This window comes from Oreochromis niloticus, linkage group LG23, assembly GCF_001858045.2.
Source record: "Oreochromis niloticus isolate F11D_XX linkage group LG23, O_niloticus_UMD_NMBU, whole genome shotgun sequence".
Classification (NCBI taxonomy): domain Eukaryota; kingdom Metazoa; phylum Chordata; class Actinopteri; order Cichliformes; family Cichlidae; genus Oreochromis; species Oreochromis niloticus.
The window spans coordinates 717,937-733,462 of NC_031986.2; the positions used below are offsets into that span (position 1 = coordinate 717,937).

General features: G+C 42.0%; 1 protein-coding gene across 1 annotated transcript; it reads right to left on the reverse strand.

The window, feature by feature from the left end:
* Positions 1–11,765: 11,765 nt before the first annotated feature.
* Positions 11,766–15,298, reverse strand: nufip1 (nuclear FMR1 interacting protein 1). The gene is made up of 10 exons (XM_005465848.4): positions 14,826–15,298; positions 14,276–14,349; positions 14,093–14,194; positions 13,933–13,995; positions 13,777–13,853; positions 13,555–13,647; positions 13,233–13,402; positions 12,944–13,063; positions 12,532–12,767; positions 11,766–12,406 (listed from the first exon to the last, which is right to left on the reverse strand). Exons 1-10 carry the CDS (start codon positions 15,064–15,066, stop codon positions 11,885–11,887), a joined length of 1,698 nt encoding a protein of 565 aa, XP_005465905.1. The 5' UTR covers positions 15,067–15,298; the 3' UTR covers positions 11,766–11,884.
* Positions 15,299–15,526: the final 228 nt, after the last annotated feature.

A 15,526-nucleotide genomic window follows, 5' to 3' on the forward strand; every position in this document is an offset into this window, starting at 1 on the left:
GTTTTTTCATCCCTTTTCAGCACAAATACCAGCTTTTTCGGTTGTTTTTAGCAGAAATCTCTTTTTTAGCGGAAATTCTACTGATTCACCTGTTTTCAGTGCAACGTTCTACAACTTTCCCTCTTTTCAGTAGAAATTCTGCTGATTCACCTATTTTAAGCACAATTTTCAGCCTTTCATCTCTTATCAGTACAAATCTCAGTATCTTCTGCTCATTTCAGAAGAAACTTTTTCACCTCTTCAGTACAAATTTGAACCTTCTTACCCCTTTTAAGCAGAATCTTTGCCTTTTCAACTCTTTTCAGCAAAAGATTCTGCTTCTTCACCTGTTTTCAGCAGAATTTTTCAGTTTCTTTATTGCCATACAATTTTTTGCAGCTTTTCATCTTTTTCAGCTTTTCAGCAGACAGCTTCAGCGTTACGGCATCCACACAGCATTTTCGCAGGAAATGCAAATTTTTCTAGTTATTATTATTCTTCAGTTTCCGCCTGAAATTTTGCAGCGAAACTCGCCCCGCAGTTTTGAGACAAACTTCATATATGTTACCTCATTTTGTGCGGCTGGATCTGGAATGGTGTGCTATGACTTTTGGTGTTTATGACTATTATAGTTTTTTAAATATTAATATTTTAGTGAAAATTTTCCCGCGCTCCTCTGCCAAACAGTTTTGACAATAGGGTTACATATGTTAGATAATTTTGTGCGGCTGGAGCTGGACTAGTATGGTACGACTTTTGGTGTTTATGACTTTTATAGTTTTTGAAATATTTAGATTTTAGTGCAAATTTGGGCCAATTTCTAGGCTCCTGAGAAAGATTCTACTTTTGGCCCCATAGAAACAGACTTCATTTGTGGTGTGTTGGCTCTCTCTAGTGGTATACCCGGAGTAGTACAGCCAAAAAAGTTTATGCTTGGGCGGAAACTCCATATCCCACAATTCATAGCACGCCTCTGCAGAGTAAACAATGGCGGCCACCACTTCGTTTTATATGTCTTTTATTCGTGTTTCTGGGTCACAAAATACACTTTTACAGGGTTCGTACGGGTGCTTGAAATCCTTGAAAATGCTTGAATTCTAATGTCGTCTTTTCAAGGTTTGAAAAGTGCTTGAATTTCAGATGTGGTGCTTAAAAGTGCTTGAAAATGTAACTGTATTTCATTCACAATAAATAGCTATCTGATTGAATTGTTTTCTTATCAGATAGAGAAATAAAATGAGACGCAAAAGCAAAATTTCCCCGCCTGGGCTGCGTCTGTTTCAATATGTGACCCCGCCCCTCCCTCGGACAGTCGGGGATGAGTGCGCTAACATACCTGTAGGTTGCTGTTTTAATGAGTGTTTGATGGAAAACAACAATGGCGGAGTTTGCGTTCTCCAGTCGCATGATAGGTGAGTCCTAGTAAATAATTTTCCAGTAAGCGTACGTTACACATGCTATTTTTTTTAAAATTATGGTTATTATTTTGCTAGCTATCAAACTCGCTGGAGAAATGATTGAAATGCACCGAGTGTGATGCAGTATGGCAGCGCTATTACGGAATATGCTGTGAACTTAGCTAACATTACTTAGCAGTAATATGAGTTAATTTACTCAAGTGAAAGCTTTAAACATTAGCCCGATACATAACTAGCTAACTTAAGGCTTTCTGATTAACTCTCTGGGGTCGACGGACCCAGAGTCTCCATTTCAACTTGGGTCGAACGTGCGGACTTCAAGCTAGGTCACGTAAAACCGATGTTTTTTGGGGGGGGGTTTCTGAATAAAACTGGCATTTACTCCGGGAAGAAACGGTAAAAACGGCGTTTTTTATGGAGAGCGCTAGCAAACACGCTTTGCTTGTGAGTGAAAAAAGAAAAAAACACTCCTTCCCTATTGGTGGAAAAATGTACCATGTCGACCAATCAAAAAATGATACGGCAACATGTGGTATTTGGTTGTTGGGAAGAGAGAGAGAGCGAGTGAGCGAAAAAGAGAGAGAGAGTTTTGATACGCGAGAGATTTGTGATGTTTATCATGTTTGGAGTCTCAAGTTAGTGTGTTTTCTTGTGTAGTTAGTGTGTAGTGTAGTCGTTTTGTTTTGTTTTGTGTGTCAGTTGTACTAGTGAACGTCACAGTTGCTGCAACTGTGCGCTGGAAAAGCTTAAAAAGGGACCTTGAAAGTGCTTACAAAGTGCTTGAATTTGACCCTGAAAAAAGCGTACGAACCCTGCTTTTAAGATATTTTCAGGCGAGAATGTAGGTGTGTAAACTTCAAATATCTGCTTGTTTTATGGAGACATCCCATATTAGCGACAATTCTCTTACGTGTTGCTTATAGCCGGCTAGCTAGCTAGCGCCGCTAGCCTCTGCCAGTGAAACAATGGCGGACACCACTTGGATTCTATAATGCTTTTTTTTCCGTGTTTCTAGGTCACAAAATAAACTTTTAAGATATTTTCAGGCGAGAATGTAGGTGTGTAAACTTCAAATATCTGTTCGTTTTATCAGGACATCCCATATTAGCGACAATTCTCTTATGTGTTACTGATAGCCGGCTAGCTAGCTAGCGCCGCTAGCGACCCTTCGTGAAAAACCACCCAGGCTTGGCTGATAGTGAGGTGGCTAAAATTTGTTTCATCGCCCGATCGCTCGGCAAGGGTCTGTGTCTTAGCTGGACTTATTTTTCGTTTATATGGGCCGATGATGCTGGTCGATGTGGAAAAAATAACTGAGTTGTTTGGTGGTGGAGCTACAACAGAGGGCAGCTATCCACCGGTGTGTGACAGAAAGGACATGCCGCGAACGAGACATACAAGGCGGTGAGGCTACCGCCGATCGACAGGTATTTGCTAACGCGGAGGTCAATCGTGGATCAGGGAAAGCGAAGGCAGGAGCGTGAGGTGAACTGAATTTCAGGTAAGAAGTTATGACCTGCACTCTATTTGGGTCAGATATAAACCGAGTTTAGGTGTAGTTTATTTTCGTTGTGCTGACTTTTTCAATCACTTACAATAACTCGTACTGTGTGCTAGCTAGCACAACGGAGTTTCTATACAGCTGTGTGCGCGCTAAGTTACCGATGTTGAACTTTATGACAGCCTCCCCTGTCATTCTCTCGCCTGTTGAAACTTCAGTCATGAAACTGATCAATGATCGGCTTTTCTCTCTTGTTTGTTTATCGCGCTAAACAACAGCAGCACGTTTAAGCTTGATCAGCTGTTGTTAGAATTCATTTGCTTTTAATTTCTAGTATCAGCTGATGTTTGCTGCAGCCACAGCTGTAAAAACGGCTGTTCCAAACCAGATGTCCTTACTGAATCATCAGAGCTGAACTGGTGATTGGGAAACAGGTTTACCCTTAGGTGACATGAATGAGTTGAAGGGAAGTTATGAACTGTTTCTGAGAGACAAATATACACCAAGCTCCTTTTTTTGTGTAGCTGACAGCTGGTAACTGTGCAGGGGCGGATCTAGCAAAGCTTTTGCCAGGGGGCCAGGTAGGGCATTAACAGAGAAAGGTGGACACAAAGATATACTTTTCTTTCTTACTCTCATATAAAATATTTAGCTTTTATTAAATAGTTATCTGAATCTCACAACCAAAGTTTGTATAATAATACACAAGATTGGCTGTAGACCATTGTTCATCATTCAGAACACTGTGTAAAAATAACAAAAACAAAAAGTGAATGCAAAAGTGCATAAATATTTATTTTACGTGTTTGATGTGTGTGGCGGGGCGTGGTCTGCAGTGCCGCTGCAGGGGAGGTGGACCCACCTGAGCGGCACCTGCAATCACGCCTCTCGGGCGTAGTCTGTGCTCTCTCGGCTGTTTTTTGGGTGTGTGTCGGGCTGTGAGTTGAAAAGCTACAGCCGGCTGTTTGGGTACACCAACCATGTGTGAAAAGTGGTCCATAACGTAATGCTTCAAAGCGTGTTCATGCAAACATTGTCGGATCTGCCGTGGTACAATGGGACTTCTGCTCATGAACCTGTGTGCACAGCGTCTGCAAATCGGCGCTGTACGAAGTAACTTCATCTTTACACAAAACTGTAAGCTGTTATCTGTGAAGCGTGAGCGGTGTTTGTTTTTACCATAGTTCATGGTGGAGAATGGGTGCTCTTCTGAGTTTTGCTCTCTGTAGCTGTATGAATGGCAAACTACACTGAATAGCAGCGGCATAGGCACACTTAAAATTTCTTCTGAAATTTTCGCTTTCTAGTTAGTATAATACTTGTAACTCTGTAGCAGACAACAGTTTGATAAAGTGCTATGAAAAAAAACAAAAGATTAGGTTCTATACGTTTCAAAGATATTTAGTTTATATATTTTATATGATACAGTACATGTGTGAGAATGACCGATGTTGTGGCAAAAAATGATCGTCTGCCAAAAACTGATTTCCGGTTTTTGCCCTAAACTGATTGCTCGTATTTAACCTGCTATGAATAACTTGTTGGTCTATAATACGTGAAACATGTCAAATGTGTCCCTCATAAATGATATCAAGTCACCTGCCACCAGCAACATTCCTGTAACAAGGTAGAAGCTGCAATCAGTTTTTGGCAGTGACTTTTATATATCCTTTATTTATCCAGTTAAAAAAAATAATCTTATTGACATTAGAAAATTATTTTTTAAGAGTAATCTGGCCAAGAGGACAGCAGACAGCGCAACAAATATATCAATTGTACCTACATTATAACCAGAGTTATAAAGATACTTGAACAACAGGTAATTATTGTATATATAAAACCCCTTAGTAAACCATGTTCACCGAAGTCTATTTACCAACATACATAAAGATATTACACATATTACACTCGGAAACATTGGAAATCAGTTTTGGCAGGCGAACACTTTTTTGGCACAACGCCGGCAATATTTCAATTATCCGTGTAATTAGCTAAGTAATTCCTAAATGCGTGTAGATTAAAGGAAATTATTTTACCTGGACATGTTTGTCTCTGATGAGCCTAAGGTACAAAACGTGCGGGCGACGACGATAAGGTTTTTCTAGCTCCTCGAGAAATAAAATTGTCCAAACAACGGAGCGACATTTCTGGGTCCATTTTAAAGTTTTCGCGCTGTGGCGCTAGCGTCCGGAAAAACACGCAAGTAAGGGCGGAGTTGAAGGCTAGGAGGTTGTCCACAGCCCATCTGTTATGTTGGATACTCATTGTTTGTTCAATAAAGTTTCTATGGAGAAAAAAAGGGGGCGGTCCAAGCCGCTCACTTCCTGACTACCCGTCGTCTAAGGACACTACCTTGTGACGTAGGTAGGTAGTGTCCTTATGAGCATCCTTCCCCTGAATTCGGACACAGCCATTGGTCGTGTCCAAATTCATGGGCTGCATCCTCCTGAGGCCGCATTTGTAGGCCGATTACGTCACAGCGACGCGCCGAAGGCTGTCCAAATTCGTAGACTCCTCCGAATGCAGCCGACAAATGCGTCCTCCTTTTCCCCGAATTTGAAGGATGGGTCGGGTGTGTCCTTCGTGGCCCACCATATCCCATAATTCATAGCGCGGCCCAGCCAAACTCCAGTTTCCGGCAATGGCGGCCGCTACTAAGTTTTAAAATTACTTTTATTAATCTTTCTGGGTCACAAAATAAACTTTTAACATATTTTCAGGCGAGAATGTAGCTGTGTAAACTTCAAATATCTGCTCGGTTTATCAAGGTATTGCATATTTGCAAAAGTGCTTCGACGTTTTCGGAGATGTCTGTTACCCATCCACTCGCTGAGAGCTCGAGGGTCACTGAAGCCGCCGAGAACGGCACAACTCCCGGCACATCATTTTCAGATCACCGCGGACTTTCGCTACTCAGGTTAAACATAATATATAAGTCACTTAGACAACCTAAAAAGGATATTGTTTGGCTTTTTTCAGTGTTTTATTTGTTCGTGAGTAAATCGGTTTGGCTGAGATTAAAGATATTAGATTAGATTAGATAAAATAAAACTTTATTAATCCCTGTGATGGCATGCCACACATGGTAAGCTCCACACCTCACCACCAGTTGATTCACCTTAGTTTAATTTACAGTCACTACTTTAAAATATTCTACTTATTCTTCAATATTGTTTCTTTATTAAATGTATTTATTTTTCCATCACACCTTCCAATGTTTATATGGCATGCACACATATTAACCTTGCAAGGTCTAAGTTCTGTTTTTATTAGTGATGGGTCCTGCAACACTGACGCACCGACACATGTATCAAGCTCACCTAGCGAAGCCTGTATCGGTGCGTGCGTCACTTTAAGAAAAAGTCACGTGATCGATACAGCTGCTGTATCGCTCATTGCCAACGTGCCAAACTGTGTTTAAAAAGTACCGCATCCGTATCTGCCAACGGAATGAGTCGCTACAAAAAAACAAAACAAAAAAAACAAAACAAAAGAAAACACGAAATTACTCTCGCAAAGATAAAAAAAACAAATAAAAATACACATCTCTCCATAACAAAATGGAGCCCGAAAGAAAAAGAAATGTTTCTGCTGTGTGGGATCATTTTGATCTTTTAACTGCAAATAACGTAATAGTTTGTCTTTGTTTCAGTGTAATCTATCAGAATAGGAAAAACAGCAATGTGAGTTGAAGTGTAAATTATTTATGTCATTTTATGCAGGTTAAATGTCGCATCTGTTCTGCAGAGCTTTCTTACACAAACAAAATCACCTCCTCTGTGTTTAGGCATTACAGAGCCAAACATGAAAATGAGGAGACAAACACACCGAGAATGAACACAGGTCGGCCTATATAGACACTGAACAGCTTTATCATCATTTTTTTTTATTAATATGTGTTTTATTATTTTCAAATCAGCATCTAGGAAGACTGTTCTGGACCAGGCAGTCCTGAATTTTATTATAGAGGACTGCCAACCCCTTAGTATTGTGGAGAGTGTTGGAGAGAAACATTCCAAGATCAGAGGATCCTTTAACGTACTGGGGGAATAGGAAGACATCTTATCTTAACCTTTTCCACCTGGCTTTGCAGTTTTTGTGTACCCCAGCTTCATCTGTGCCTGTGAGTTTTCCAAAGCTGGGGAAATGGTGCCAAAAAAACGCAATAGACTGAATGCAAAAACATTGGATAAACTTATTTTTCTGAATAGAAATTTATAATAAACTCTGAGTCAAATGGGTAATATTACATTCACAATACTTTAATTTTAATTTTCACTTAGTGTCATTCACAATATATTTTATAGATGTCTACAATATTTGAAATGTAAAAGATATAAAATGATTCCATGGAAAGTAAAATACCTTACAGTGTACAAGTACGACTAGATCTTTGAATCAGTGTCTGTTGTGAGTCTCAAGTAAGTTGCCTGCAATGATACTTAATGTCCAGCAGGTGTCAGTATGGAGCAAAACAGCAACACTGTGTCGACACAGTATCGATACAGTTTGGGGAATGTGCTGAAACGCTTCACGAGGCCTCATCTACCCATCACTAGTTTTTATGTTATATTAATACATCTCTCTTTGTTTGAGTTACCTGGGGGTTGGCGCCTTCTCCTGTCTGGCAAAAGGTGTGGCAAAGGGCTGGGAGAGCTGAAATACCACTGACAGCCTAATTGGATAGCACCACATGCTTCATTGCCTGGGGGGTGTTTCATGTTTAATTGTTTTGTATTAGTTGGTTATATGGCAGCCATTTTGTTTTCCCCCGTGTGTGTCATTTGGTTTAGCTAAACCAGTATTTAAGTTCCCCCGTGTGTCATTTCAGCAGGTCAGTTTACCTTATGTTTGTTTGAGGTTTTGTTAACTATTATCTTGAGTTTAGTCTATTGAGTTGACCTCTTTTATTGGTCTGCCTGTTTAAGTTTTGGCTTTGTTAAATATATTTTCATATTTTTGGGTCAATAAAACCCCTTTTTTGAATTAAACCACCTGTGTCCTTTATGCTTTACTGCTTGGTCCCTGACAATCCCCCGGGTGGTTTTCACACAGCTGAATAAACGTCAAACAGAAAACTGATTAAACAGAAGTGTGAGATGGTCGAGAATTTATGCCAGTGTCCTGTTATATTTTACATAGCAAGGAGCAGACGGCTGAGTTTATTAAACTCCACCGAGACAGCAGTGACGTTAATCAGAAGGCTAGACCGTCCAATTTCACAGCCGTTTACTTCCGGCCTACCCGACCTTCTGAGGACCCGGCCCACGTAGACCGCGAAGGCCGGGTCCTCAGGAGGATGCAGCCCATGAATTTGGACATGACCATTGTTTACATCGCCCCTGAAACGCGGCGCAGGCATATGACGTCGTCAGCTCTGCGACAGAAGACCTTCTAAATCGTAGCCCCTCTGCGTTTGTGGCTATAACGGGCGATTTTAACCACACGAACCTCTCCACTGTTCTACCTACATTCAGCCAGTATGTGGACTGCAAAACAAGAGACAATAAAACACTGGACCTGTTTTATGCCAATGCTACTGAGGCATACACCTCCAGCCCTCTCCCTCCTCTGGGCAGGGCTGATCACAACCTGGTCTGCCTCCAGCCCCTTTACAGACCTGCCGTTCAGAGACAACCTGCAGCCATAAAAACTGTTACAACATGGACAAGGGAGTCGGAAGAGACTCTGCAGGGATGCTTTGAGTCAACGGACTGGGATGTTCTTTGTGATTGTCAATATTGTCCTGATGAGAATCTCACAGGCTGTGTTACAGATTATATCAACTTCTGTGTTGACACTGTGGTTCTCAAAAAAACATTCTGTGCTTCCCCAACAATAAGCCCTGGGTTACCAAAGACATCAAAGCAACCCTGAACAAGAAAAAAAGAGCTTTCAGAAACGGTGACAGAGATCAGCTGAAACTGGTGCAGAAGGAGCTGAAAGCCAAGATTGCAGAGGGTAAAGAGTCCTACAGAAGGAGGCTGGAAAACAAACTGCAGAAAAACAACACCAGGGAGGTGTGGAATGGAATGCGGGCCATCACTGGCCTGAGACAAAAGAGAGGTGTTGGGATGGATGGGGACATCGAAAGTGCTAACAACCTAAATCTGCACTTCAATAGGTTTGACTGCCCTGCCTCTCCTGTCTCCACACCCAGCTCTTCCCATCTTCTCCTTTCTCCTCTCCCCTCTCCTGCCCCCTCAGACTGTCTCACCCTGTCCCTCTCAGCAGATGACATCAAAAGAGAATTGGGCAGACTCCACTCCTGCAAAGTGGCTGGCCCTGATGGTGTCAGTCCCAGGGCCCTCAGGTGCTGTGCTTCCCAGCTGCAGCTCCCAATGGATCTTCAACATGAATCTGGAAATGCAGAGAGTCCCATCACTCTGGAAGACATCCTGCCTGATTCCTGTCCCTAAAAAGATCAACCCGTCGACCCTCGGTGACTACAGGCCAGTGGCTCTGACCTCACATGTCATGAAGACGCTAGAGAGACTCATCCTGAAACATCTGCGTCTGCTCGTGGAGCCTTGGCCGGACCCCCTCCAGTTTGCTTATCAACCTCGTATCGGCGTGGAGGATGCCATCATCTACCTGCTGGACCAGGCTTATTCTCACCTGGACATTGTTGGGAGCACTGTGTGGGTCATGTTCTTTGACTTCTCTAGTGCTTTTAACACGATCAGACCATCACTGCTGGGGAATAAGCTCACGGAAATGCAGGTGGACGCCCCACTGGTAGCCTGGATTATGGACTATTTAACAAGTCGACCACAGCATGTGCGACTGAAGAGCTGCCGCTCAGATAACATCCTGAGCAGGACAGGGGCGCCGCAGGGGACGGTCCTATCACCCTTCCTCTTCACCCTCTACACATCTGACTTCAGGTACAAGTCTCAGTCATGTCATCTGCAGAAATTCTCCGATGACTCTGCCATTGTGGGCTGTATCAGGGATGGACAGGAGGAGGAGTACAGGAGTGTGGTGGACAGCTTTGTCGAGTGGTGTGAGCTTAACCACCTACAACTTAACATCACAAAGACAAAAAAACTGGTTATGGACTTTAGGAAGCAGGCTCCTCCTCCTAACCCTGTCACCATCAGAGGGGCTGATGTGGAGATCGTTGAGGACTACCGGTACCTGGGGGTACACTTGGACTGTAAACTGGACTGGACCAAGAACACCAATGCTATCTTCAAAAAAGGGCAGAGTCGGCTTTTCCTACTGAGGCGACTCAGGTCCTTCAATGTTGGTAGGAAAATGCTGACCATGTTCTATCACTCGGTGTTGGAGAGCGTCGTGTTCTTTGCAGCTGTGTGCTGGGGAAGTGGGGTGAAGACAGCTGATGCCAACAGGCTGAACAAACTGATTAAAAAGGCTGGTTCTGTCCTGGGTGTCAGACTGGAGAACCTGGAGGTGGTGTCTGAGAGGAGAATGCTAAAAAAGCTTCTTTCTATCATGGACAACCCCGTCATCCCATGCACGCCCCCATGATGGACCATCGGAGCAAACGCAGCAAAAGACTCATTGCCCCGAAATGCAGAACTGACCGCCACAGTAAATCCTTTGTGCCGGTGGCAATAAGACTGTATAACTCTTCCTCACTCTGTAGGTGATTTTCCTGAGACTATTACCAATGTTATTCTGTTCCTTTTCAGACCATGCAATATTACCCAACTGTACCTTATTGAATATTTGTTTCATCCCCCCATCATAAGCTGCTACTCCCTTTATTCTATTGCACAATACTATGTCACTTTCTAGAATCGCCTGCACTGATAGTTAAGTTATTTATTCTCCAGGACACAGTCATATATATTACTTTGTTAGAGTTATTTGATACTATGTCTTGCACTATCCTACTACTGTATATATTGTATATATTATTCATCTGTTCCTCTGTCTCTCCTGCTGCTTTGAGCATGTACATGACAAAAGAATTTCCCTCAGGATAAATAAAGTTATTCTTATTCTTATTTTCTATTAAATTTGTAGATCGGCTTTTAATATGTTAGGGAGATATGTTTACATTCATATCTATAAAGGAGCTAGATGAGTCTGCCTTGTTCCAAACTTGTCTTAAATTCTCAACTAGTTAATAAATGATCTTGGTGGTGAGTGTAGTGGAGGCATCAGAAAAAACTGCTCAAAACAGCTGCAAGCTACATCTGCAAACATGATGGAGAGGCAAATTTATGAGATGGAAAAAGCTAATCAGCCCTGCTGTGCATAGAGCAGTTGAGTAGGGCACGAGGCAGAAACACTGCTGTTTGGAACACTGGAATACTGTTTGGAAGCTCTGCCAGGGACGAAACATTACAGACGTACACCATGTATAGATGGGAACGCCCTGTGGGTTGATCACTGTGACTGACTCCTATACGCTCTCATTTAAACCACTGGTAATCTGTCATTGGAATAAGATAACTGAACTTTGAAGTTAAATAATTGGAAACTGGAAAGCTGTCTGCTAAAACAATTAGTGCATTAAAGGGGAGAGTTGAAATACAAAACCAAGTTCAAACAATCAGTTTAAAGGGGGGAAAAAAAGCACAAATTTAAACTATAGATGTACCATCATCTATTCAACCATTAAAAAAAACAAAAAAAAAACAAAAAACTGGTTACCCCCCCCCCAAAAAAACCTCATAAACCTGCCTGACTTTCACGTCATTGAACTCAATAGACAATGACTAACACACTAACACTAACACTACTAGTCAACACTAACACACTTTCCAGCCGTGGTGCGAATTTACTGCAAGTCAAACACTAGGTATATTTTCTGTCGTGGTAGTGTGAATGTACTTTACCGCACATTTCAGTTCACTCCCTTTATTGATAGTCAAACACTGAAAAGATAAAGATTCAGAATTCATCACTACACATCACGTGATTTATTTTACAAGACAGTCTGTCTTTACATAATAAACTCATATCAAAAAAATAAAAAATAAAAAAAATAAGACCGACTATTTTGGGTCTTTCACACTTGAACACTGGGGCTCTCCCATATTTCATCATCATACATATTTGAGATACATGTGATCCCATCCATCGAGGACAAATCAGGATGGTTTACATCGCTGGCAGTTGTCTCCTCAGTATTTGGGATGAAATCACCTGTACAATCACCAACACTTCCTAAAGACTCCACAGTAGGTTCATTAGGTCCTCGTGTAGACCCTTGGTGATTCAGTATACAAGGAGCTTGCTTAACTGCAGAAACTTCACCAGTAACTAAAACCTCCGTACTGCCAACATCCAGGACTGCTGAATGTCCCTCACTACTAATCGAGGCGGCAAACAGGGACGCAGCTTGGATTTTCTGTGAAGACTCTTCCCATCTTCCTTCATGCTCTCCATTTGTAACAGATGTTGTGCCCTTGTTTCCAGTTTTCTCCTGGTTGTGACATCTGCTCTCCAGCCCAAAGAAGTGGTTTCTGACAATGTAGCGTACACACTGCAGGAGGACATTCCTCTCGTGTCGGATATCTGGGGCCAGTAACTAAACAAAGAGACAAACAAGAGTTGGACTAAACATCTAAATAGTATAGCTTTAAACAGCGTGTCCTTTTTTACTAAATCAAAATCATATAAATACACATGCATAGTGTCAAATGACTTCCATACCATTTCAAGCAAAGTGGGGCGATGTAACTGTGGTAGTCTTCCTCTTCCCGCTCTTCCTCCTTTGCTGTTGGGCATGTGAAGCCTGGAATCTGTCTGAACCATTTTCTGTCTCTCTGCATTCTGTAAAAAAGCCTCTCTACCCCTGGCAGGTGCCCTCTTCTGAGGGTTGGGTGGTATTAAGTTTAGAAGGTCCTGGTTCTCTTGCACCAGCTCCTTACCTGTCTGAATGGGTGTGGCTAAAACGCAAAGGCAGGTGTTAGTCAGTCTCTCTCTCTCTCTCTCTCTCTCTCTCTCTCTCTCTCTCTCGTAAATTAACAACAAAATAAAAACAATTCAACAAGACAGAATCATTAGGATTTTTCTTGCATGGTGAAGATTTTGGACTTTTATCCAGCAAACACTATGTGCTCACCTGGTTCCTCATCACTTTCACTCATGGATCCGTAGTTTGCTACTAGGGAGCCCAGAGCTGAGCTCATCTTCTTAGGGGCCACAACCAAGCCACTGGTCCTGGACTCCTCTCTGTCAGAATCTTTGAGCCAATGAAAAACAGAGCACAATATATCACTATCACTATATAGGGGTGTCTGTGTATTTCAATCAAAGAATAACCAGAGGATAACCAGTGAAAGCTTTTTGATCTTGTCCTCTATGTAGGTGATTGTGCACAGCCTTGATTGAACTTTAATCAATTAACTCACCATGGTCACTAGTGGCTAGTGCTCCGAGTGGATCCCCGTCCCTGCATGGGTGGGTGAGTGGTTTAGGCTTCTCTGTAACACTGCAGTCCGATGAGTGTGGCCGTCTCAGATGTCGCCCTTGGAATCCTCTGTTTTTCCAACCACGACCTCTGCCTCTTCCTCTCATTCGTCTGAAAATAAATACATCATTGCTTATGCAAGTTAACTTTTTGGTAGGACAGACTTCATTTCAAATTTTAAAAAAAAAATGTATATCAAAATAGAAAATAAAAGACATGCACACCAAAATCCATAATTTATACATTCAAATGTAAACATTTACCCAAACTGAGCTGTTTCCAGGACAGCTCCCGTTTCCTCCCGCACCTCCAGGACTTTTTTCTTCTTCTCAATATTCACAAGTGTTGGATAGTTTCTAGTAAACCAGTAAAGACAAATTACTGACTGGACATGGGCAGTATGCACAGGTGGATCAACTAATGGCAAAATTGCATCAAAAGTTCATGACTGCCACAGTTTCTAAAATCTCTTTGCAAACACTAACTTGCGCCTTTCCTCTCTCCATTTAGTAATCTCCTCCGGTGTGTCCAGTTTGATTCGTTTAGTTCCTGGCACATGGTTCTGTCAACACAGAGCACTCACATTAGAAAAAGGAAACTACTACAAGCTTAATCTCTTTACATCATCTTCTTCCACTTACATTTTTCCAGTGTATGCTGACAAGTTTTTCATGGGCCATGAAGCTGCAGTCAGCCACAGAACACTAAAAGTGGATTCAATTGGAGCTCTCAGTAAAAAGTAAAGAATATCAATGTGAACAACACTAATATATATCTAGTAAGTAGCCTAGAGTGAAATACCTTGACATGCTGAGAGACATGCTCATTGTACTTTTCCTGGTTTTTGAAGCCCCGGTCGCAGGTGTCACAAAAATGGGAATACTCTGGTTCTTTCCTGTTTTTCTGCAAGGGGTGAAAAGCTCAAAGTTCCCAACAACGTTCCATTCACTTTCAATATAAATACAAAGTTCTCAGACTCGTCACCTTTTTTCCATGATGGCTGGGAGCTCGGTAGCTTTGATGTCCACCTCGATGCCATTCATGACTAAAGTTTTGACCTGAAAACACGCAAAAAATTCAAGCACACCTTTCTTTAAAAAAAAAAAAGACACATGGACATGTCCTTTATGGCGACTAAAGGCGCACTGCATGTATCTTAAACTACACAGCTGCTATCAAAGTTATTGTGGGGATGTGATTTTGTTTTTAGTTTATCTTTCCGGGTTTTCCACGGATGTATTCGTTGTGTCACTAGTTGGCTTTTATGAAACTAATTCAAGTGTTTTAACACGAAACAACCCACTGACGTCACTTGCTGCATTCACACAAGATGGCGCTCCACATGCTATAAAGCTTTAAATACTTATTCCTTAACTGCAGCATAATAGTGTTAAATCTATGACTTTTTTGTTAGAGCAGAACCCCATGGTGTAAGTCAGTCTTTACATTATGTGGTCCTTCATGTCCACTTTAGGGCGACAGTAACATGAAGGAACCCATCTTCAACAGAGAAACGACTGTACATTCCACTCACCGTATGTATGTGTAGGTCCGTGGTTTCCACGGTTTGATGAGAACCCATAACTTGCCGCTGACCCGTGGTGCCTACCAACACTACTGTCGCAGCCCCAGCTGTGTTCGATAGGCGTTTCGCTCCAGCTCCACATGGTGGGATGGAAGCTACTCGAGTGCGACTGCTGCTGCTGGAACGACTGGAAGGAATTCGAAGGAGGAAAGCCAAAGTCGGGCGGAGGGTAGTTTGCCGACTCGTTCATACCGCCAGGCCAAAATCTTTCTTCACGCTGACGATGAAGATAGTTCTAAGAAAACTTCTCCCCAACGCGTTGCCCTCATAAGCGCATGTATTTACCTTGAGCAAACTATGGATTCGTCACTTCCGGAGAGAAGGAAGACCATAAACCAACACAGACGAAAACGAATAAATATACGTCTATACATACTTACGTTAAGTATTTTAATATGTATAAAAAGTTTTGTGGTAAAAAAAAAAAATATATATATATGTACTTGAGACTTAACTGCAATTTTGATTTTACCAGTAGTTGGCTAGAACTTCTCGCGAGGTTTAAATTAACAAATTCTCTTGGGTTGCCATTTTTGGTAAAAAGCCTCCTGGTAAATATTAGAAATGCACTGCATCGTCTAACTACCAACACAAGTCTGTAAGCGTCATAAGCCAAGTGGCCGCTCGCTCGGTTTTATTAACCCGAATGC